Source organism: Schistosoma mansoni, assembly GCF_000237925.1.
Source record: "Schistosoma mansoni, WGS project CABG00000000 data, supercontig 0214, strain Puerto Rico, whole genome shotgun sequence".
NCBI lineage: Eukaryota > Metazoa > Platyhelminthes > Trematoda > Strigeidida > Schistosomatidae > Schistosoma > Schistosoma mansoni.
The window spans coordinates 220664-246950 of record NW_017386083.1 but is presented as its reverse complement, the minus strand read 5'-3'; the positions used below and the strand labels follow the sequence as shown (position 1 = coordinate 246950).

At 37.6% G+C, this 26287-nt stretch overlaps 1 protein-coding gene across 1 annotated transcript in view; it reads right to left on the bottom strand.

Annotated features, from left to right (window-relative positions):
- Smp_151380 (meiotic checkpoint regulator cut4, putative) overlaps positions 1–26287 on the bottom strand; it is a gene marked incomplete at its 5' end in the record, with an annotated part of 56646 nt that overhangs the window by 22942 nt on the left and 7417 nt on the right. The window contains 12 exons of the mRNA XM_018792543.1: positions 242–482; positions 1066–1287; positions 1410–1955; positions 4110–4408; positions 4988–5350; positions 6278–6681; positions 11034–11104; positions 11870–12174; positions 16333–16614; positions 22269–22548; positions 24082–24246; positions 24893–25226. Coding sequence (XP_018647234.1) covers positions 242–482; positions 1066–1287; positions 1410–1955; positions 4110–4408; positions 4988–5350; positions 6278–6681; positions 11034–11104; positions 11870–12174; positions 16333–16614; positions 22269–22548; positions 24082–24246; positions 24893–25226 — 3512 coding nt within the window. The remainder of the gene's footprint in view (positions 1–241; positions 483–1065; positions 1288–1409; positions 1956–4109; positions 4409–4987; positions 5351–6277; positions 6682–11033; positions 11105–11869; positions 12175–16332; positions 16615–22268; positions 22549–24081; positions 24247–24892; positions 25227–26287) is intronic.

Sequence of the window (26287 nt, the reverse complement as noted above, 5' to 3'; positions counted from 1 at the left end):
CTTAGAATGCCATCGCGTTATCCACTTGCTTGTGCAACGGGGTGAAGTTTAAATTCACTTGGTATTGTTTGGTTGCATTATTCTGTATTCAGTTATTACAAAACAATTCAGATAACATTACGTTGCAGTTATTTATTCTGAAGTATATATATATATATATATATATATATATATAGAGAGAGAGAGAGAGAGAGAGAGAGAAATGCTTAGGGAAAAACAATATGAACTATAAAGGCCTTACCTAAAAGTACAGCCATATTGTGCAAGTCATGCACCCGTACAAGATATTCTCCTATATCATAAGGTGTAATTTTGTTTAAGTGACCATTTAAACCCAAGCCAAGAAGTAGACCAGCTTGTTCTGGACTAGACGTGTCCGGAGATGATGTAGAATCTTGATTAGTACGAAGATTATTTTTACGATTATTAGTGGATGTGAGTCCGGCAGCACGACAGTTATATAAAATCCATGTTGCATCTATCTGTAGTAAACCACACAAATAGGCCTTAAAAATTCATACATCCATGAAGAAACAAGTAATTTATAGTTCATTGATTATTCATAAAAAAATGCTAATGGGTTATTTATTTGTTACATTCCAATTGTAATTTAATCAAAGAGACCTAAAGACAGATACGTTACTGAGGCTACACCAAGCTAACCGTTGCTGATATGACACCAAGTAGGATCCTGACTACTTGCATGAGAAATGTGGCTAGTGAATAGATCAAGGGATTGCTATGAATAGAAACAATAGTGCATATAAATATTGACGGTCGAAGCAATTTACTTTCTTATTTTCTCGCAGAGGACGGTTCATACTAATGGCACTGAGATCTTCCAGCAACAGTAAAAAGTGGTCGCAAAATACGCTGACCGTGGATAACTCTGTTGACTGTTAGAAGTATACAGACACTTTCGTGGGAACAGATTAATTCGAAATACGAATAATTTTTATTATGAAATGTATTCAGTAAATGGAATTTAATTTGATTCAGTAAATATTCAATTTCTATATACATGTGTTAATACGCAAGAAAACACATGCGACTTTTGGAACTAACCGAGGCATCAGGTGATACACTTAAACCGATAGCCACTCCATTATGAAAATCTGGCCAGTGCTTTGCAGCCAGTACTCCTGGAGACTGTTGAATATTGGAAGTAGACAGTAATGAAGCAGTAGAAGATGCTGAGTTTGTAGCTGTCGTGGATATATTGGAACTGGCGTAATTGTTGAGCAAGTTATTGCTTGGTGTCATACGTCTCAGTCCTAAAGATACAGTCTGGAAGGAAAAATCAATCAATACAGAGATTATCTTTCTATAGTATACACTGTTAAAGATATTTCAATAAGACTAGAAACAAAAACAAGAACTGAAGATATAATCCTAAGACAGTATCTTACACGCAAAGATGCCCCTGCACCACATGATGCTAATGAAGAAGCGATAGCTAGAGCCACAGAATTTCCTGGATGGTTAGAAGCGTCAACACTCTGGACACCAGTGATTCCAAGTCTATCTCCACTACCCCCAGCTATATCTAAGCCACTCGCAATCACCTCAGCAGTTCCAGCTCTGTTGGTACCCGCATTTGCACTAGCAGGCCCGAGGGGCTCTCGAGCGAGGTCAACCAAAACACGCCTTCCACTGCTTGGGGAAATCGCTCGACCACGCAAACATATTGGAGGTACACGAAGTTGTGTCGGTACTTTCGAACCTGTAAGGATTCCAAAAGTCAGCATTCCACGACCAATAACAGAAGCCCAAACACGGATACCAGCTGCAGCTAAGTGCATCTCAAACCTTGCTTCTGTCAAACGAGCATTTAAATCAGATCCAGGGGCATTGTTGGGAGATGTACTGACAGGATCTTCGGAATTCAGACGAGGAAGACGAATATGACTGAAACTTTGAAGAAGTCGATATGCTTCACGAAGACGTAAATCATTCTAAAAATATTAGTAAAAATTGAAAATGTATTAGGCTTCAAAGATTATAGAAACAGTAAGAAAATAATCTAGTTATCAAGACCTTAGGTAGTTGGAGGTAGTCGACAGAAAACTCTGGACTCAAGTTTCGTGCTATTTAGCGATCATCAGAAAAATGTACCTGTAGTCTTGAGGGGACTAATGCTCAGTCACGTGTCGCCCAACTCCACATCTATAGACGCTACCACTGAGCTATTCGGGCTGCGACTGACCACCTCTTACAGGAGTGAGATGATCAATGTCATGTTTGTTCAGCCCTTGATCGGTGGAAGTCGATCAGCATTATAAAGAGGTTGTTATACGCTGCATCGGTAAATACTCGGAGATCAATCACTTGTAAATCTAGTCATCGGTCTCATTTAATGATGTGTCATAGAAAGTAAGAAGAGTAAAAAAAGGAGAGGTTACTTGTGACAGTCAGCTAGTACTTCAACCTTCGAGAGGCTAGCAATATTGTATGTGAAGATAAATGAGCTACTGACTCTCATAGAACTGCTAGGAAATAGAATAATTAACGTAAACGAATTTATATGTTTGAGCTTAGCCACTAAACTAGAGCGTGTATGATATTTGCTAACTTTTAGGAACCGCATTGAATCAGGATTTAATAATAGAACAACTTTATTAGCTGTTTAAACTTTACCAAAATTTGGATGTTTTGAAAAATCTATTTCATTTACATTAGTGCTGATTATTGTGGATACCATGCAATAACAAATAGCTAACTATCAATTCGCTGTTTTAAATGAACTGTATTCGATATGATAATAGTCAAAAAGAAGTGGAGAAATGATGAAAAAGGTTTGAAACTCAGGTGGATGCTTTTTCAGAATTACGTTATTTGAGCAAAGACGTTTAATTGTGAAGCTTTTGTTTTCGTTCTGAACAGTTTCATCAGAGCTTCCCTGGATTTTTCCTGATCTCCCTCACTGAACTCATGTCCGTAGAGCACTGATATCAGAAGAGTAAATTATGAAGTTTAGCTGATAATTTACATTCATGAATCTTTAGTAATGGCATTGCCTTCTTACTCTGGTGCTTCTTTTAGTTCTCATAAAACGGAAAAAAGCGATTGTGTTGGCTTGTGAAGGACACTGATTCCGAAGGGCTTCAAAATCCTGATGGTGATTTCCGAGATGTTTTCTCACATAATAGGGCGATTCGTTTCCTAGTCATCTGAATGAACTGATCTGATACTTATTTAACAATTGAAAAGTCCATTTCTACATATAGCATTCCCTGAGCCCCCAAATGCCCTGGTACGGCTGAGAGTGGGGAGAGTCCGCTCTTCCTCTCCAAATGCTCTCACATGTCCACGCGAATATAGCCTCTGCCACGGAAGTTCTAATCACTGCCTTCTCGTGGCATTACAGTTGTTTACGAAATTCAGAAGACGAAAAGCGAATGTCCGGCGCTTTAACCGGGTTGGTGGACAAGGCGAGTCCACCTAGGGGAGTTGGAAAACCCTGATTCCAAACCAATGGTGTACATGGGCTCCAGTATCCTGAGGGAACAAATGGCGTACGAATCAATCGTTGATCACCGGATACCATGGGACTGCATCTCCTCACGATGCTCCACTGCCTTGTGGATCAGATCTTTCGGTCAAAGGCTCCGGGTGTGGGCCCCTAAGAAAACCACCTGCTTCAGTTCGGGCACCTGGGCAGTATCACAGCCCTCAAGCAAATCGAATGAGATTTGTATGGCGCATATGTATCTGGTGCTTCCTTGTACCAATATTTATGTGTTTAAATAAATAAAATAAATTCCCTGATGACTTTATCCAGACTGACAACGAAAGCTTTACAGTTATATACATCACCCAGCTAAAAGAATGGCAACACTAACAAAAGAAGTGGAGACGTATTTCACGATATCAAATACATATAAATAACAATAAAAAGTGTCATTCACTGTTTACTTAAACACTAACATGCCAATACCAAATCCTGAAAGGATGAATTAATATATAACGTCCTTATATTTAAAAACCTTAACGAGATTATTAACGTTTGAGTTCCAGTTCATCTTAATTACCTGAAACTGCAATGATGAAAAATAAATGCATTTACAAATTTCAAAAATAATGCATCATTTTCGAATAAAGTAAACAACCTTGAAAGAAGCTTGACAACATGGGTTGTTTTCTATATGGTACAATAGAGCATGAGATGATGCAGCCACATTCGAGGATAATGAGTCTATATCTCGAAGAGGAAGAACTAAATTTGACCAGAGTTCTTCGATAGACCAGGAAGAAGTTTCACCGACAGACGAAGGCACAGATAATATTTTAAGTAGACTAATTGGCTCAGAACTTGTACTAACAGAGTTTGAACAATTAAATACTGAATCAAAGATAGAGTTTCCTTGATGATCTAACATGTGTGCTTGCTTCGCCAAATCAGTACGTCCTTAAATGAGAAAATATAGATTACTTATAATGTACAATATGCTGTTAAGATATTTTTTTTAAAAAAAAGGACAAAATGTGTTACCTAAAAGTTAAGAAATTACACTTGGGAAGCAGTTTGTCAAAATCACCTCATATTGTTAAACCAGATTGTATTTAACCATAACTAAATCACTACGGAATATTATATTTTTAAAAGTTACCAACTGAGATCGATAGTACTAGATTAACAACTACTGCTTTTTGGAGCTTAGCCATTAGATGTTAAATACGGTAGAATTCATTTACGACTAAACACCATGAAACAACCATAGTTGTAACCATGGGAAGGTTGTCTATATAAACTATCATTACGAAAAACAACGAACCATATTGATTAAAACACTAGTATCTTGAGAACATACAACACAAGATCTATACGAAAAAATGTTTACATTTAGACATATATCAAAGAGAGTTCGAGCAAAAATGTCTGTATCTATGTTTCAAAATAGCTGAACAGTACATCTTGTCATATAAATATTTGTGGTTTTAACTTTAGTTATACATGACATTTAAATAGGTAGCAAAACGAACTTACCCATCAAACTATACACATGAGGATCACAATTAGGAGGAGGATGCAACCTACAACGGCTAAGAAAAATACGTAAAATCATTGACAAACCAGGTGGCAGTACACGTAATCTCTTACTCAACACACCATAGAACACTTTACTGCTCGACTCCAATCGACTAAGAAATAATAATGCCAAGTGTTGTGCAGAAATCGGTAAACCAGTTGATTCAGTTTCACGTGAAAATTTATTACTAGACAATGTAACGCAAGTTAAAAGTGTCTCGACATAAGAACAAGCGTAAGGTCCAGCATTTTGTAGCCAATGTTTGACTTCTTCATCATTAAATATAGGAAAATCATCTCTTTTCCTTGAACATTCATAAACTAGATAAAATCATCAGGAAGGAAATTAATATAAATAGTAAAGAAACGTCTTAACCAAGAAATAATGTTTCAAAAAAACAAATTTATTTCGAACAGATTAAATCAAAATATATGCTATGAATTTAAAATAAGGTAAGTGACAAACAACAATATCAGAAAACTACCCCAGCAGTCATCTTGATGGTATGACTTAAACTAAGTTCAATGTATTCGCAGAAAACAGATTATTTGTCACTATAATATAAATTATAGATAGAAACAATACTATGTTTTCATAGACCTAGACATACAATAATAATCCCCACCCATGTAAAATTGTCGATAACTGAAAATGAATACATCTAAGGTAGCCTTATGTTGCACTTTTCCAACATACCTAGAATCGCACCCAACCATATACCCAATAAAATCCATTTTCATCTCCCAACTTTATAGACTCTTTTAACCACTTTACTTAATCTTCCACCATCGACGGCATTATCATCCTTATGTCTTTACTGTAATTCCTGTGAATATTTCCTGACTGAATTATAATGACATCAATCGATACATATTTAGTTTAAGTTATACATTAGTTGTAGTAGTTCACAAATAATCTAACTTTCTGAAAGAGCTCAGATATAAGGCTTAAAAATAATTAGTTTACCAAAGAAGAACTGGAGACCAAATTTCTTGATTGAATCATTAATATGAAATAACTTATACAGTCAAGTGATAGATACCAGATTAATCAACGAGAGTACAGTGAATACGGTCAATTTCACTTTGTTCAGAAACATGTCACCAACATACATACCATACGTCGAAGGACAAATAAGAAGTTTGCTTGAAGATATTCCATTTAGTCGGTCTACAAATTAACTGATTAGCACATTTTTTATTTAAAAACCATCCTCTACCATATGGAAAAATTAAAGATAAACTAACACAGACCTGAACCACTCGACTTTGCGAATGTTTTCCATTTGAATATTTGATCGGACCAAAACTCCAAAAGATATTGAACTGCCGACTTTGAATCCACGTTTTTAAGCTCTTCCAGCTTTTCTGTGGATAAAGCTGAAACGATCACTCCTGCTAAGGCAGTTACCAAATCATTCACGCCAGTCACATAAGGATAAGGATTTATTTTAACAAACGTCCCACCAGAAAATAATGATTCAAACTGTCTTGTTACCCATGTTAACAAGCAAGGTGCTATATCAAACGATATTTTATCCGGCCAGTTTAAATACTTAGTTGGAAATTCAACTTCAGTAACCAAAGAGATGTGACACAAATTTGGATACTCAGTTTCATAAAACGTGGTATAAGCGGGCAAATTTAATATACTAGAAAGAGAAAATAGGAAAACATTAAAATAAATAGATTCCAAAAATGATCTGACAATATTAGCATTCCAGAAGATAGACACATGCGCTAAACAAGACATTCAAAAGAGGGAGAACCACTGAGGTAAAACAAAGGAATAGAAGACCTGCACATCTGCTGAGAATATTGGTTACATTAAGTACTGCATCGGTTAACCCTTACCGATCCCTGCTGCAATTAACTATACTGTCTGGCTTGTGTGTAGTATCAGTTTATATGTTAAGCCCATATACTTTATTCTAGCTTCTGGCCAAGCTAATTCACCTATACATTGAGTCATATTTTGATCTGGTTAATTATTCGCTTATTAACCTTGACTATATTTTTATATGAGCGGGTATGTGTGCACACTTCGTATCTTATTCATCATATGTCTGTCATTCATTTTTGTCTGATTATAAAGTATTGAGTAATGCTTGCTCATAGCGAGTTGGCTTCCCCGCCATCTCCAATACGTGTCATGTATGCTTCGACCGCTTACACTTGCTCATGTGCCCACAGCTTTTTGGTCTGCATTATTTATCAATAAAAAGGTAGTTGCCGCTTCCTTTTGCCTTCTGATTTTATACGCCGATAAGATTGGTATAGTAACGGTTATCGAAGTGAACTACTAATGAAGCACGGCACTACATGTGGATAAATTGGTAAAATGTCAAAGGTTGTTAGACTCATATGAGCATCAGTCCATGGAGATGACAATTGGTTGAATCGTATCTTGAGTTATGGACTTGTTTACTGGTGTCCGTGCGATCATAATTGTTGGATTGAAAACCCTAGATTTAAAGACCTGGAATGCGACTCATTGATATATAAATATATATGGACATGAAGGGTCCACCTAGGGGAGTTGGGAAACCCTAATTCCAAACCAATGGTGTACATGGGCACCAGTATCCTGAAGGAACAAATAATGTATGAACCAATTATTGGTCACCAGGTACCATGAAACTGCATCTCCTTAGGTTGCTCCACTGCCCTGTGGGTTAGACCTTTAGGTCAAAGGCTCCGGGTGTGATTCCCTAAGAAAACCACCTGTTTCGGTCTGGGCACTCGGGTAGTCCACACACAAATGAAATGAAATGACAATTAATACTGGGAATAATATTCTTGCTTCAATTACAATTCAGACAATTCACACTCGTTTGATAACATTCATTATTATTTTTCTTTTTTTATATACTACGTCACTTATCTACTCTCTTCTATTCTCACTTTGTGTATCCTTATTTTTCAACTTATACAGCAGCTCGTCTATGGTGGAAACCCTGTTCTATCTAAACGATATCGAGCCACTGACTGGTCGATAGTTCAATGACACCACCGAATAACAATTCTGAACCAGCCTTTCTGAAACTACGTATACCATTCAAACTGGCCTCTTTCAACATTCACACACTAATGCAGATCGAACAACAGATAGGGTTGGCTATATCTTTAGAAAGTCTTAACATCAATGTTTGTCGTCTATTCAAGAACTGTATTCAAGACTCTAGTGAAGTACTACAAATTAGCTCTCCATCTGTCACTCTGAAAAGCTTGTTTCACGTGCGCTTATCCGGGGACCCTGTGGCATCTTCGTCTGGTCTTGCTGGCGTCGGTGTCGCACTAAGCGCTAGAGCTGAGGCAGCACTAATCGATTGGATCCCCATTAACAGTCGGTTATGTTCTGTTAGATTAGAAAGCTCCAACAAATTGAGAAGAAATCGGTGTGATAAACGATGTCTTTTCGTCATCTCCGCCTATGCTCCGACAGATTGCAGCCCGGATGCAATCAATGATGAATTCTAACACCAGTTAACTGTTCTTCTCCAGAAAGTGCGTTCGACAAATATTGTAGTACTAGCCGGAGGCTTGAATGTTCAGGTCGGGCGTCTAGCCATAAAAGAGAGTCGTCTAGATGACCGATGGGGACTTGTTGTTCGCAGAACAGATAACGGGGACCATCTACTGCAACCGTGCACAGACCACAAACTGTTTCTGGCTAGCACTAACTACCGGCACAGCCACCACCGATGTGCCACCTGGCGTCCTCCCTCTGCATCCCAAGCCTGGACTCGGATTGATCACATCGTGATCAGCTACCACTGGCGTGGTTGTGTACACGAGGCGGAAGTCTACAAGCAACTCCAGTTCTCGAAACGCTGCAAATCACCAGACGCAGATGACTTACCTCCGGCCATTTTTAAAGATGGTGGTGACTTTTTGGTTAAGGAACTGACTGAATTGTTTTCAAAGGTTTGCCAATTAATGAGTGTCCCAACATCATGGAATGAGTCGATAGTTGTCCCTATCTTTAATAAGGGTTCACGTCGTTTCTGTAACAACTATCAGGGGATAAGTCTACTTCCGATTGCGTCCAAACTATTGCCTTTAGTCATACTTCGTAGATTTTTCAAAACCCGAGGAGCAGGCTGGTTTTCGTTCTGGTCGAGGATGTATTGATCATATGTTCACCCTCCACCAAATGTTAGAACACTGCCATACTTATCACATGCCAACAATCGTAGTGTTTCTTGATAATAGGGCCGCTTTCGATTCGTTGGACAGGACTGTTCTCTGGGATTGTCTATTGAAGGAGGGTGTGTCTGACAATTTTGTTAACATCTTAAAGGCCCTTTATACAAAAACCATAGGCAGAGTGAGGGCATACAACCACCTCTCTCCATCGTTCCATTCAAGTAGTGAGGTTAGTCAGAGTTGCCCAATCTCACCATTCCCCTTCAACTTTCACATTGTTGACGTTCTAGAAACAACTCTGATGGATGTAGGTAAGGGTGATGTGGATCTGTTGCCTGAAGACAGACTTCTCGACCTCGAGTATGCAGATGATGTTTTCTTCCTGTGTGATGATACGCAAGCCATACAATCCGTACTTAATCAATTGGCAATCAGTGTCCGCAAGTACGGTATGTGCTTTTCACCTTCAATGTGCAAAGTACTCCTACAAGACTGGCAGGATCCTGATGTTGCACTCACCCTAGGTGGTAAACAGATTGAAGTAGTGAAGTTCGTGTATCTAGGTAGCTGCATAAGTGCTGGTGATGGAGTGAGTGATGAGATCGATGCACGTATAGTGAAAGCCAGAGCGGCTTATGCCAATCTGGGCCATCTTTGGCGCCTTCGTGATGTTAGTCTGGGTGTAAAAGGTCAGATCCACAACGCATCGGTGAGAGCAGTTTTGCTCTATGTTTGTAAAATTTAGCCCTTCAGAGTTGAGGATGTTAGACAACTCTGTGTTTGATCAACACATTGGCTTGAGAGGTTTTCTGATATGGCTTAGAATAAAAGCCAGTGGCAATCCTGCTATATCTGTCTTCACAAAAGATGAACGTAACTCCTTCTACTTGAAGAATTTCTTCTGGTTGTATTTTCCTAACCTAACTGCTTCTAGATTTTAGCAGTTTAATAATCCCCATAGAATATTTAAAAGAAAAGAAATGCTTTTCTCACTATTATTATTATCATCAGCATTATTGTTTTACTCCCATACACTTATTCCTGTTTATTGTCGCTCTTCTTTTTTTATTGTACTCACCTTGTATTCTCTATTTCTTCACAACCTCATTATTACTATGTGAGGAATATATATATGTTCAAATAAATAAAATATTATACTATACTAGGAAAATGATAGTATTATAATGTTAGACGAGGAAACTTATTTGGAAAAGGAATGGCATAAGTGTCTATCATTCAACATAAATTTCTGTAAAGCATAACTAAAATGAGAATAACGAAATCTCAGACAAAAAGACCGCCTAGAATTTCCTTATAAAACTTCGCTAGTAAGGTGTTAATATCTAGTGGTAACGACATGTTACTAAAGTCCATTTACTAATCTTTACAACACAAAAGTATTTGCGGTGTTTACATCGTTGTCTCTAAATAACTTAAGTTTTTAAGAGATTCTTTTCTGTTTAAACTATGAATGTAGTATTTAAGTTTATTCAAATGTACATTACAAGAACTTCATGTGAACGAGTTTTGATTTGATAATTTCGAGTAAATTGAGCATTGGGTAGATTGTTATAAATAAATAACATATTTGTAATATTATTATTATTAATATTCTTATTGTTCCGTTGTACTATTTAAAGTTGGATCAATTTTAATTTGGTTATTTATTCTCTGAAGAAGTGGCTTACACTGAGTCACGAAACGTCAGAAACTCTAATTTTTCTACTCATTGGAATATTACAAATATATTATTTATTTATCTATGTGAACAAGTTCACGATATATCGAATCTCATATTTAGTTAATTAAAAAAAGGATTCCTGAAAAGCGTAATTACAGAATAAAGTTTAGATACCTTGAAATGATGAAATTGAGTTCGGCTAAATGTTTCACTTTATCTTGTAAAATGGAATTCAATTTAGCTTCCTGAAAGCACATAAAAAACCAGATAGGAAAATTAAATTACGACTAAATGCATCATAATCCACAAGAGATAATTCTATCAACAACAAAGAAGATGAAATCAGAACAGAACCTCACTTGTTCCGAATATCTTTTAAAAAATTTGAAACTAATGTCGTTTTAGTGTGAAGTCAAGACTAATTTAGCATGTTCCTCAAAGGTAGATGGAGAGGTACATAATACGTAGGTAGGCAGGAAAAAAGACATTGATTCAAGTATTATTTCCCAATATTAAAAACTGGAACATTTGATAACAACTTAATCGCCTAAAAGTAAAACGTTCCCCGAAATATGTGAAGGTGGTAGGAGCGTACTTCTAAGAAACCCCGTACTATGAAGAGAAGGTTGTCCAATGCTCCCTGGTTTTTAATGGTTGCTCAGCTAAAGTCACTCTTTGATGTAAATTAATCCTAAATGGTTAGAAAACATATCAAGATAAAGTGGAACTGGATAGTTAGATTGCGAAATCTTCTAGTTTCCTAGTATGACACAACACTGACAATACCGTTCTTTATGAAAATAAAAGTTAAGCAGTCTTATTATGTCAACTGGAATTAGATGAAACTAACAATATGACTAGTGTATTACATAAAAAAACACTACAAAATCAAGTAAAACCAATGAAACAGTCCAAATATACACCACATAAAACACATCACACTTCAGACTACTCGTTATAAAGGTTAATAATGACGATTACAAATAAATGCACTCAAAACCACTACTTACCTCATATGTTAAATGAAAGGCGAATAATATTGTCGGTAGATGAGAAAGAACAATATGACTATCAGGATCATCACGAACATATGATAGATAAACGGTTTGTTTTTGATCACGAAAAGAAAGATTTTTATCGAAGTCCATTTTCGTGAACAACAAATTAGTTGATTTTGGTAAAAACAAAGATGGATGGACTAGTTCATTATCATATCCCAAATCTAAGAGACTGGTCAAGTTATTCCAATCTAATTCTGAAGATTCCTCAGGACCGGGTCGACGGCGTTTAGACGATTGGAAGATGTGACCCACATCTTCATATCGTTATTCATAACAATGCAAAAAATTAATGGTAAAACGTAAATTTTAACTTTTGTTCTTAAAAAAACATGAAACAAATAATACGAAAATACCCGTAATGTGCTATGGGAAAATAACAGATTAAATTGCAATGAAATAGATATTTCCAGGAAATTTCGAAGCTGAGATCTGTAGAGTACTATTGCAAAAACTTCACATTCCAAGTGTATAAATCATTTTAGCAAAATAAGAAACCTATATACTTTCATTGTAAAAGACCAACTAAACAACCTTTAAATCAGGATGATTGTTACATGTGTTCGTCTACTAACTGGACAACTACTGAAAACTCAAACGAGTTAATAAGCACACTATTTGAAATAGATATACTGCTAAGCATGTTTCAAATTTGATAATTCGTATAAACTCAGTTTTTCTTAAACCTTTTTCATTCCTTTTCTGTTTTTTTTTGTTTTTCTTGGGTTTTTTTGTTTTTTTTTTGGTAAAAAACTTGTTGAAATAACTCGTGCTGAGAGTTCTATATTGTACCAGATTATAATATTGAATAAAGCCATTAATAATAATAATAATAATACTTACTAGGAATGATAACCGCAAACGCTTTTTTTCCAATTAAATTTCTCGAATGACCTTTGACCTTTTCTAACTGGTTGTTATTACTTCTAGTTTGCTTTCATTGTTATATATACTGAATTGTATCATTTTAGATTGTTCTGACTGAATAACAATTTTTTCGAGGTTTCGTTTTCTTGCTGTATCAGCCACTAAGCGTTGATGCGTTGTTCGCCAGCTGCCGTTATCAATTTCGCATCAGAACTATCCGTATTAGAATAGCTCATTTATTTCTTAATTCTTAAGTATCGTAGGTCAACTAGAAAACCCCAATAGCGATAATCATTTTTATCAAGATTTAACAGTTACAAATTCCTGAAACTGTAATCGCATTTGATAAGGCCGTCTAGTTTTAAAATGTAGTTTAGAGATATGGGGTTTACATATTATCATCTTACTAAAAAAAAATACAAACTTCGCCTGTAGCTCTTCTAAAGTTACTACCGGTCCCATGCCCACACAAAGGAGGAGGGTTAGGCATGGGGTTAGTGACCCCATCCCGTAGAAAAACTAACTCGTTAAATAAACGCTAACCAGGAAAAATAATTCAAACCTTCTAAACTCTGCCCTCCGAGTTCAAGGAAGAATTATGACGCCTCATGATGAAAGCCGAGATTTTTCATAAGTCACAAGGCCGATGCCCGTTCTAACAACCAGAGCAACACTCTTTATAGGTACATAGAACGTCCGAACAATGTGGGAGACCGGGAAGACCAGTCAAATAGCAATGAAAATGAGGAGATACAAATTAGCAGTACTCGGAATCGGCGAAACCCATTCGACACAAGTAGGACAGCAAAGGCTAGATACGGGAAAGATGCTGCTGTATTCCGGTCAAGAAGGGGAAAATGCTCCACACACTCAGGGTGTTGCTCTAATGCTGTCCAGAGAAGCACGTAATGCACTTGTAGGATGGGAATCTCATGGTTCCAGGATAATCAAAGCATCATTCAAAACAAAGAAGGAAATGAATGTTATCCAATGTTATGCACCGACCAACGATAGCAACGACGACGATAAAGAACAGTTCTATGAAAGGCTGAAATCAATTATAGCGAAGTGCTCAAGAAAGGACCTCACAACCCTGATGGGAGATCTAAATGCTAAAGTCGGAATGGAAACGCAGGATAGGAAGATATAATAGGACGACATGGACTAAGAGAGAGGTCAGCAAATGGGGAGAGATTTGCAAACCTACGTGCATTCAAAAAATTGGTTATAGGTGGCACAATATTTCTACACAAACGCATACACAAAGCTACATGGATCTCATCGGACCACACCACAGAGAACCAAATAGATCATATTTGTATCAACAAAAAATTCCGAAAGAAAATGGAAGATGTGAGAACTAGGAGAGGAGTTGACAAAACTTCAGATCACCACCTGGTGGTCGCCAAGATGAAACTGAAATTGGAGAAGCAGTGGAAAACTGGAGAAACAGCATTACAAAGGTTCAATACAGTCTTCCTTCGACATACTGACAAACTCAACGAATTCAATATAACTCTCAACAACAGGTTTCAAGCCTCACAAGATCTACTGAAAGAAGAAGAAACTGCTATGGTGGACAAGTGGAAAGGAGTCAAAGAAGCACTAACTTCAACGTGTCACGAGGTGCTCGGCCGCAACAATCATTATCATAAGGAATGGATCTCCATTGAAACCCTCGCCAAGATTCAAGAAAGGAAGAACAAGGAGACAGCAATTAACAACAGTAGAACAAGAACAGAGAAAGTCAATGCACAAACTGAATACACAGAAGCAAACAAGCAAGCGAAGAACAGCATTAGAGCTGACAAATAGAAATATGTGGAAGAGCTAGCAACGACAGTGGAAAAAGCTGTAACAGAAGGAATACGAAACAACTACATGACACAACGAAGAAACTGACAGGGAACTATTGTAAATCAGAGATCAGTCAAAGAAAAAGAGGGAAAGCCAATCACCGAAATTCAAGGACAGGGGAACAGATGGGTAGAACACTTTGAAGATCTCTTGAATAAACCGGCTCCATTGAATCCACCGGACATTGAAGCAGCACCTACAAACCTTCCTATAGATGTTACTCCACCAACGATCGAAGGAATCAGGATGGCCATCAGACTAATCAAGAGTGGGAAAGCAGCAGGATCTGACAAAATGCCAGCTGAAGCATTGAAGTCAGACATTAAAGTAACTGCAACTATGCTTCACCTTCTACTCAAAAAGATTTAAGAAGAACAAGTGCCAACGGACTGGAAAGAAGGATATCTCATCAAGATACCAAAGAGAAGGGATCTGAGGATTACAGATGCATCAGTTTTTTGTCAGTACCAGGAAAAGTTTTCAACAGACTGTGGCTCAACCGGATGAAAGACTCAGTAGACGCTCAACTTCGAGATCAACAGGCTGTAATTCCGCAAGCATCGGTCGTGCACAGACCACATTGCGACACTACGAGTCATCATTGAACAATCAGTTGAGTGGGATTCGTCACTATACATCAACTCCGTTGACTATGAGGCGTTTGACAGTGTGGACAAGAGAACATTATGGAAACTTCTTCGACACTATGGAGTTCCTGAAAAGATTTTCAACATTATCCTGAACTCATACGACGGACTATAGTACAAAGTCGTGCATGGGGGACAGCTGACAGATGCATTTCTAGTAAGGACTGGAGTCAGACAAGGCTGTCTACTCTCTCCATTCCTCTTCCTTCTAGTGATTGACTGGATTATGAAGACCTCGACATCTGAGGGGAAGCACGGAATACAATGGACAGCTCAGAATCAATTAGACGACTCGAACTTCGCAGATGACCTAGCCCTCCTACCCCATACACACGAACAAATACAGACGAAGACAGCAAATGTAGCAGCAGCCTCTGCATCAATAGGCCTCAACATACACAAAGGAAAAAACAAGATTTTCAAATACAACACGAAGAATACCAAGACAATCGCACTTGATGGCGAAAAACTGGAAGAGGTGGAAACATTCACGTACCTGAGAAGCATCGTTGATAAACAAGGAGGATCGGATGCAGATGTGAAGGTGAGGATTGGCAAAGCAAGGGCAGCATTTCCACAATTGAAGAACATGTCGAACTCAAAACAACTCAAAACCAGCATCCAGCTGAACAAGAAGTAAAGAAAAGACGTTGGAAGTGGATAGGACATACATTAAGGAAATCACTAAACTGCATCACGAGGCAATCTCTAACTTGGAATCCGGAAGGGAAGTGGAAAAGAGGAAGGCCTAAGAACACATTACGCCGGGAAATAGAAGCAGATATGAAAAGGATGAGTAACAACTGGAAAGAACTGGGAAGAATTGCCCAGGACAGGGTTGGATGGAGAATGCTGGTGGGCGGCCTATGCTCCTCCACGAGGGGTAACAGGTGTAAGTAAGTAAAAAATACATGTTCAGTTTATAAGCGACTGAGAAGTGACACAAAATATCCGATATTTCGTTGAAGTGATTATCGGAAAGCAGTGTGAATAACTAAAGAATACGTGTTCCAGCGACTTTGATTTATGAATTAATTGGCTTACTATTTTGACATTCCGAAGATACGATGTTTCCAGTGTACCGATGAGAAAGCGAAAAACCTGAAGCTGATAATATAAAATTAGCAAAACGATTCCATTCTCCAGGTTCATCAAAATAGTTTATCCCAAAATCATCTGTGTCGTCGCAATAACTTGTCTCGGGTTCTTGGAATTTATATGAACTTTTCGTTCCCGGTGCATTTGATATTATATACCAACGAGCAAAAAGCAGAAGACTTGCATCTTCAGGTAGACAACGATTCAAACTCGTTAAACATCGTTGAACTGAAAACACAATTAGAAGGAAACATTACTTTAAACAACTGTAAAAAGAAAATATCGCTAGACAATTCATTGATGTATGATAACAGGACCTACTTAAGAAATAAGTGAATGACAGAATCAAAACGAAATTTACATAGATATCACTGTAATTAAAGAATACATTTTTTTGCAATTAGGTCAGAGGTTATACATACATAATAACTATACATTAAAAGCTTCAAAAGGTGGACTTAGTAAACATGCTACAATATTTGACTTTTCTAAATGTATCTAATACTTGTAAATCGAAATAAGTCAAGTACTGAAACGGTTAGCAGAAAAACAAAACTTTTTCAAGAAAATAACAACATCTGAATATATTACCTATCGATAGAAGACTAGAGCTCGTTCAGGAACACATGTTTAGACTCTAATCATGCTCTAATACGAGCCTGTATTCGCTTGCGCCTCATCGGACTCAGAAAAGCCACATTAAGAAGACTCGTTAGAGTTGGACTCAGTGACGAGAAAGCCAAAGGTAAATTCCAAAAACATCTGAAGTCACACATGGACAATTTTGAAGACGAGACTGACCCTGATGTTTCTTGGGAAGATATACGAACAACTGTGGAAACAGCAGAAACATTTATTAGGTCACGAATAAGCAGTGGAATTCTATTAAGTCTATTGCACCGACAGACTCATGTAAACTTATCCCATCAGGCTCCGGGCACGATGACGAGCGATAAAAAGTCTGGTCTAGATTAAGTAAAAGTCTCAGAAACGACTGTGAGCAGTGTTGGGCAACGGAAGCAAAAGAGATGGAAAACGCAGAGAGTGTAGTTAACACTAGACAGCTTTCCATGCTAATAAAAGAAACCGGAATTAAGAAGTCAAGCGCAAATGAGACGATCTCACAAAAAGACGACACTTATCTGCTCTCGACTGTGACGTTTAGAACGATGAGGAGAACACTTTAAAGAACAGTTCGACTGGCCTTCAGTTACTCTATAGCTACCCACCATTACCAAACAGCTTGAATGGAACATTGACATAGACCCCCGACTTCAATTGAAGTTCAAAAGGCTATAGCCAATTTGAAACAAGGAAGAGTAGCCGGTCTACATGGATTGGCTCCATAGGTCTTTAGGTATGGTGGTCCAGCTTAAGCGATTAGGTTGACTAATATTCTGGCTAAAATCTGGGAGTTGGACGTAATCCCATCTGACTGGTCTCTATCACTGATTGTCTCAATATATAAGAAGGAGACAAAATCATCCTGTGATAACCATAGAGGGATTAGTTTGACTAATGTAGCATCTAAAATACTAGCCTCAATAATTATCGGACGCCTAACATAGACTCGTGAACTGCAAGCACGAAAAAGTCAGGCTGACTTCAGACCTGATCGTGGCTGCATAGACCACATATTCATCATTTGTCAGGTTTTAGAACACAAACATGCTTATCGGCGCCCGACAGTGTCGGCCTTTGATAACAGACCGAGAGGCAACATTAGTCATATTAGGTGAGAACGCTGATAATATTCAATGTTTTGGTAGCACTGATCAACAATGCCAGGATGTTTGGAATGCGTTTCTTTCCTTCCAAATGCAAGTTGTCATTCCAGGACTGACCTGCGTCAACACCTGAACTAAGGATAGGGAGTGGAGTAGTCGAACTCGTCGATAACTTCACATATCTTGGAAGTCTGATCAGCCCTAATGGGTTAGTGTCTGACGAAATCTCTGCACGGATTCAGAAAGCTCGTTTGGCTTTCATCAACTTACGTCACCTATGGCGAAGACGAGATATCCGTCTATCAATTAAGGGACAAGTATACTGAGTAGCAGTTCGCTCTGTTCTACTTTACAGCTGAGAAGTGTGGACATTAAGGGTAGAAGATACACGTGAGTTACCAGTATTTGACCACAGATGTCTTAGGTATCTTGCTCGCAACTGTTGGAATCACCGGGTAAGTAATACTGAGGTTGTATGCAGAGTATTGGGAAATGATGATAAATCAGCTAATGAGATTATAAGTCTTCATCAACTGTGATCAATTGGCCACGTGTTACGCAAGCCTGAACACCGGTTATCACGACGCGTTATGCTGACTACTATTGGCGATATTTGTAAGAAAATAAGAGGCGACCAAACCAAAATGTGGCATCGGTCCTTGAAGTCACTAACTTCTAGTCTGAGCCAAGTTGGTAGATGCAGACTACTTGGGTGTGGTCCGAGTAACTATCGTAAACAATGGTTAGAGCCTCTGTGTGACATGGCTCAGAATCGATCGCAATGGAGTAGGTGTATACACTCATTTTCTTACCTTAAACTTTGAGAATATACCAGTCATGATTTCTAAACTTCTTTGACTTAAATAACCTACATTCAATAGACAATCCCAGAGAACAGTCCTGTCCAACGAATCGAAAGCGGCCCTATTATCAAGAAACACTACGATTGTTGGCATGTGATAAGTATGGCAGTGTTCTAACATTTGGTGGAGGGTGAACATATGATCAATACATCCTCGACCAGAACGAAAACCAGCCTGCTCCTCGGGTTTTGAAAAATCTACGAAGTATGACTAAAGGCAATAGTTTGGACGCAATCGGAAGTAGACTTATCCCCTGATAGTTGTTACAGAAACGACGTGAACCCTTATTAAAGATAGGGACAACTATCGACTCATTCCATGATGTTGGGACACTCATTAATTGGCAAACCTTTGAAAACAATTCAGTCAGTTCCTTAACCAAAAAGTCACCACCATCTTTAAAAATGGCCGGAGGTAAGTCATCTGCGTCTGGTGATTTGCAGCGTTTCGAGAACTGGAGTTGCTTGTAGACTTCCGCCTCGTGTACACAACCACGCCAGTGGTAGCTGATCACGATGTGATCAATCCGAGTCCAGGCTTGAGATGCAGAGGGAGGACGCCAGGTGGCACATCGGTGGTGGCTGTGCCGGTAGTTAGTGCTAGCCAGAAACAGTTTGTGGTCTGTGCACGGTTGCAGTAGATGGTCCCCGTTATCTGTTCTGCGAACAACAAGTCCCCATCGGTCATCTAGACGACTCTCTTTTATGGCTAGACGCCCGACCTGAACATTCAAGCCTCCGGCTAGTACTACAATATTTGTCGAACGCACTTTCTGGAGAAGAACAGTTAACTGGTGTTAGAATTCATCATTGATTGCATCCGGGCTGCAATCTGTCGGAGCATAGGCGGAGATGACGAAAAGACATCGTTTATCACACCGATTTCTTCTCAATTTGTTGGAGCTTTCTAATCTAACAGAACATAACCGACTGTTAATGGGGATCCAATCGATTAGTGCTGCCTCAGCTCTAGCGCTTAGTGCGACACCGACGCCAGCAAGACCAGACGAAGATGCCACAGGGTCCCCGGATAAGCGCACGTGAAACAAGCTTTTCAGAGTGACAGATGGAGAGCTAATTTGTAGTACTTCACTAGAGTCTTGAATACAGTTCTTGAATAGACGACAAACATTGATGTTAAGACTTTCTAAAGATATAGCCAACCCTATCTGTTGTTCGATCTGCATTAGTGTGTGAATGTTGAAAGAGGCCAGTTTGAATGGTATACGTAGTTTCAGAAAGGCTGGTTCAGAATTGTTATTCGGTGGTGTCATTGAACTATCGACCAGTCAGTGGCTCGATATCGTTTAGATAGAACAGGGTTTCCACCATAGACGAGCTGCTGTATAAGTTGAAAAATAAGGATACACAAAGTGAGAATAGAAGAGAGTAGATAAGTGACGTAGTATATAAAAAAAGAAAAATAATAATGAATGTTATCAAACGAGTGTGAATTGTCTGAATTGTAATTGAAGCAAGAATATTATTCCCAGTATTAATTGTCATTTCATTTCATTTGTGTGTGGACTACCCGAGTGCCCAGACCGAAACAGGTGGTTTTCTTAGGGAATCACACCCGGAGCCTTTGACCTAAAGGTCTAACCCACAGGGCAGTGGAGCAACCTAAGGAGATGCAGTTTCATGGTACCTGGTGACCAATAATTGGTTCATACATTATTTGTTCCTTCAGGATACTGGTGCCCATGTACACCATTGGTTTGGAATTAGGGTTTCCCAACTCCCCTAGGTGGACCCTTCATGTCCATATATATTTATATATCAATGAGTCGCATTCCAGGTCTTTAAATCTAGGGTTTTCAATCCAACAATTATGATCGCACGGACACCAGTAAACAAGTCCATAACTCAAGATACGATTCAACCAATTGTCATCTCCATGGACTGATGCTCATATGAGTCTAACAACCTTTGACATTTTACCAATTTATCCACAAGACAGACAGTATAGTTAGTTGCAGTAGGGATCGGTAAGGATTAACCTATACACTACTTAAAATAATCCAGTTGACGAAGATTCGCAACATCAACTGATTTATCATCTCTAACTAATGCTTCAACGTAATCGTATTATTAGTTGTTTAGTGGTCCCAACAAACGTGTACAATGTTTAGAAAGCACCAATGATTGGATACTAACAACCTATGTATGTTATCTACTTCAAAGGACCATGTTTTATGCCAGTTTGTTAATGAAGAGTGAACTGCTGAGAAGTATACTAACAGCAAGATAGACAAATGTATACTTCTCCTGAGCTATAGGTGGTGTAAATTGATAAATTTCGAGTTACATTTGTGTCCTGATGTCATTAGAAGCAAATCCATTAGTGTAAATGAGATGTCTAAATAATACAAAGTGGTTAAAGCATTTACTCCCTATGGTTTAACTAGGTACTGACAGTATGGATGGTATGGATATTCATGCAAACCTGGGAGTTGTAGTCCATGATTTGACCATAACAAGACTAGTAGGTCACGAATTTTGTGTGCATGGTAGAAGGATCAATTTGGAACTAAGTTGATTCTCAACGAACTACTTAAATGAAATGTTAGATATTCAGGTGAATATAGAGCAGGTAACAACGTAGATTGTAAATTTTCAAGTTAACTATGAAAACGGTTCTAACTAGTTTGCGTTCAAGTAAGAAAAAAATCCATGATGGCATTTAGAATATGGTACAAAAAACCAGGTTAAAATATAAACTTGGCAACAGCGTGTCAATTCAATGTATTCTTATTTTAATAGTTGAATTCATGGGTCGATCTGAGCCAGACGATCACTGAAAACCTGGAAACACTAGATGGCTGTTTCGTCCTTGTACATGACTCCTCAGCAGTGTGCATCCACGATCCCGCATGCGTGACTCGAGCCCAGGACCTTCGGTCTCGCGCGTAAATGCTTAACTCCCAGACCACTGAGCCGGCATCCAACGGTGTTACTGTCTAGCTTCAATTCATTGATTACACAATACAGCCTAGAAATGTGAAGCACTGAAATATGTACTGTACTTACGAAAGAGACAGTAGAAATAATAACTAGAAAACAGTCTTTTACTGCATGGAAACTTATATTTTCAACAATATGATTTAGACTGAAATGTTTAGCGTAATTATTGGTAGTTTGCCACCTCATTCCTTAAAGCCAAATAAGTGAACTGCAATTTTAATCTGAAACCTAATGGTTGAGAAGTAACTGTTTCAAATACCAAGCCGCCGACTCCACAAAGTTTAGACAATAATTAACTAAATTAAAAGTAAATGTACGAAAAAACTGACCCATTTCGTTTTCTGCAATGGTCGGCAAATACACACGAAGAAATTTATTCGAATCTAGGGAGTCCACACATTTATCTACGCCAGTAACTTTACTTTGATTTGCTATCGTGAAAGCGTTCCCAGCTGGATCACACAAAGAAATTCTCTCCATAGATTTTACTTCGGATTGATTGTTCGGTGCATTTATTTCACTGCAATTTTCGGTATTAACGTTTGAAAGGTTCGTTTCGCAAAGATGGTCATTACCCTGATCAGTACGCAGTTCCTTGAAATTTGCCAGCTACACACAAATATAAAACAATAAGTAGAGATAGAAATGTTAATTCCTTTACAACTTTTAAGGGAAACAAATCACAGCACATAAGAACTCTCAAGTGAAAGACAAAATCGCTATTAACAATAAGGATTTTCAGTGACTGGTTTAAGCAGTGCAATTAAAGTATATTTTCCCTTCACACTTAATACGCCGGTTGATGTAAAATGAGGTTGGTAAAAATTATGATTAGCCAAGAGAAAATATTAGTTATTTACTCATCTTTCCAATCAGCAACAAATAATGCCTGATAGTGATAATTTACGAATGTTTAGCAGAGAATCTAGATGAAGAAAATGAAAAATTCGGCAAACTTCTGTTCCAAAGATATTCAAAATGATTTAGGAAAAAATACAGAAGAGACACGGCATGACGGAATCTGATTGACGACTTTAGATAAGTTACATAAGTATCATTTTCGATTTTCAGTAAAGTTGACACTCAACTGTTCTTTCATAAATGCGCTTCCTGAGTCTTACGTTTGTCCTTTTTTGAGGATTTTGGTTTAAGATTGAGAAAACATTTTATATACTATACATATATTACCCAGCTAAATACAAAACTTTGTGAAGTAATCAAGCATAAAACTTGAGCGATGAAAATGCTTGAACGGAGAAAAACAATATTTGCAGAATATAACTGTTATTTACTTCGGTGCATTAGTTTGATTACGAAGTAAACATGCATTTGGTTTAATTATCATGACAAATTAGAATGAAATAATCGAAAAATGTGGATATTACTACCATAATTATTTACATTCATATTCACCAATTCAGATGTCCGTCAAATAATTAAAATAACTCTTACTGTAATTGAATAAGAAAAATTGAATAAGAAAAAGAGAACTCAGCGAAGAAAATTTTCTTTTCGACGAAATCATTTACTTAAGCTGTACATTCGTATATATATATATATATATATATATATATATATATATATATATATATGCCTCTACATTGATAAATGTAGAAATTTTACACACACTGCCATACAATATTTATGTATTTATAACTGCACAGCTTTAGGACGAAGTCACCGCAAAAAAAGACCCACAAAAATATTTGTCTGACATATTGTTAAAAGATCTTCTGTCAAGTTTCTTTCAAACAGACAATTATCCTTCTTAATATTGATACCTCTTTTCAGTTCTTTGCCATTGATTAGACTTTATCAAATATCATATGTATTCGGTTCAACATAGAGTGTATCTCTGCATGTTACAGGCTGTTTGTAATTAAAGAGAGGTTTCGAAATAAATTCACGTTGCTTTTTTCAATAAGATCAAAAAAGGGAGAATAAAATCTACGACTTGAAAACGTAACAAATACATATTAAAAGGTTAAAAAAAACAGTTAAAATGCATACATCACTTGAGAGTTCGCTAAAACAAAAGGTTTTTTTATCGGAATTTGATCCAGATGAAACTGTATAAGACTGATCAATCAACAATTGGTTTGAAGTTATAATAGATATACATTTAGACAGCACTGAATAAACTGTATTCTGATGCCAGCGTTCAGCGTTCAAGAGATCAGATCGCACAATAAAGGGTATCTCAACAATTGACGCAGCATGTCTCAACCTTGATTTTACGATTTGTGGACCACCTACGCCAAGGTACATGCTGAGAAGCGGAGGTGGACTTAAACCAAGTAAACAAATCTGATAAATGAGAAATAAAATAAAAAATAATTTTCGTAACAAGATGCGTTAAGATTGAAAATATAGTAAAATAAGGGACTTATGTTTATTTTAATAACCTGCTAGATTTATGAAACACTGAAGTGAAATAAGTAATGCAACAGTTTGAAAACGGAGAAAAACTGTGTCAAGAGCATGGTTAATGTAAATTATTTTTAGTAAAATTATATTATACTAGTAAATAAACCTATTAGTTTGTCACACACTGAGAATAAAGAAACGAATATCTCGGGTAAAATATAGAGTCAACAGTTTTGTAAGCACTTATCAGTTGACTAGATTCCATCACTGTGTATTATTTAAGAATTAACAATATATATTCATTATCCAACGTCCAAGATATCATCAACACCAATTCAAAACATTCTCGCTGTATGGTTTTATGGAAACTAACGATGGGGTATTTTTAAACTCTTATTCGTAATATGTATTATGGTTGTCCACCAAAAATGCTATTTATTAAGCAAGTGCCTCAAAACAACTTTCAAATCTCTCACTAAATAAGCACCATCACAAATAACGTAAGATGAAATATACTCTATTTATGATTGCTTGATAAAAATAAACAGGGAATAAGAAAAAATATTATCGATGAAAAAACAAATACCTTTTTGATTCCTGTGTATAAAATTATGCCAACTCCAGGTTCCAAACAAATAGTTATTCGTGAATAAGGCACATACACAGCATCACAGGCTCGAAGATAAACTAAATCACCAAAAACTGTTTGGGAGTCGTTAAACTGCTTGCAATCAAGATATTTATCATTTATGCGCAAACAAGCTAATCTGGACTGTCTACGGTCGAAAACAGATGTACCAGTAAGAAAACAAACCCACGAGGTAGATGTTATATCAACAGCCAAAAATGCACTTGCTTTCACTGGACCAGACTTTTGTTGTGGAAGAATAACATTTTTATCCTTTGATACTGCCTGAGAACTGATAGAAATATAAAAACTGATAATTCTCAAGCTTAGATTATTACTAACCTGACTTATGAACAAGTAAACATACAGAATCAAAGCAAGATTACCACTGATTGATAAAACGATATGAGATAAGTACATCAATATAAAATAAACTAAAGTTATTGCAAAGCTTGCGTAAGGACCGAGAAGCCTGGTGGTCGGACCGTGCCAACGAGTTGGAAGCAGCAGCTGAATCTGGTGACTACCGGAAGCTCTCTCAACTCATCCGAGCCACTGACAGCAAGAAGTCTGATGTGAGCGAAACAATCTGTGATGACGGGACGCCAATCACTAACATCTATCGACATCTTGGACGATGGGTAGTTTTTCGAGGAGCAAGTCAACTGGTCTATTATCTTGACAACATCGATCAGACTGTCCTGCCCTCCATAACCTGTGACGACTGATCCATCTAACGAGGCGAAAGTCTACAAGCAACTCCAGTTCTCGAAACGCTGCAAATCACCAGACGCAGATGACTTACCTCCGGCCATTTTTAAAGATGGTGGTGACTTTTTGGTTAAGGAACTGACTGAATTGTTTTCAAAGGTTTGCCAATTAATGAGTGTCCCAACATCATGGAATGAGTCGATAGTTGTCCCTATCTTTAATAAGGGTTCACGTCGTTTCTGTAACAACTATCAGGGGATAAGTCTACTTCCGATTGCGTCCAAACTATTGCCTTTAGTCATACTTCGTAGATTTTTCAAAACCCGAGGAGCAGGCTGGTTTTCGTTCTGGTCGAGGATGTATTGATCATATGTTCACCCTCCACCAAATGTTAGAACACTGCCATACTTATCACATGCCAACAATCGTAGTGTTTCTTGATAATAGGGCCGCTTTCGATTCGTTGGACAGGACTGTTCTCTGGGATTGAAGGAAAGTGTGCCTGGCAAGTTTATTACAATCTCTTTACATTCTCAATGTTTTGGTGTAGCTCATATATATTTAGTGCCCCTTTGTTTTAATATTTGTGTCCAAATAAATAGTAATAAATAAATAAATAACCATAACCAGGTACATGTTGAC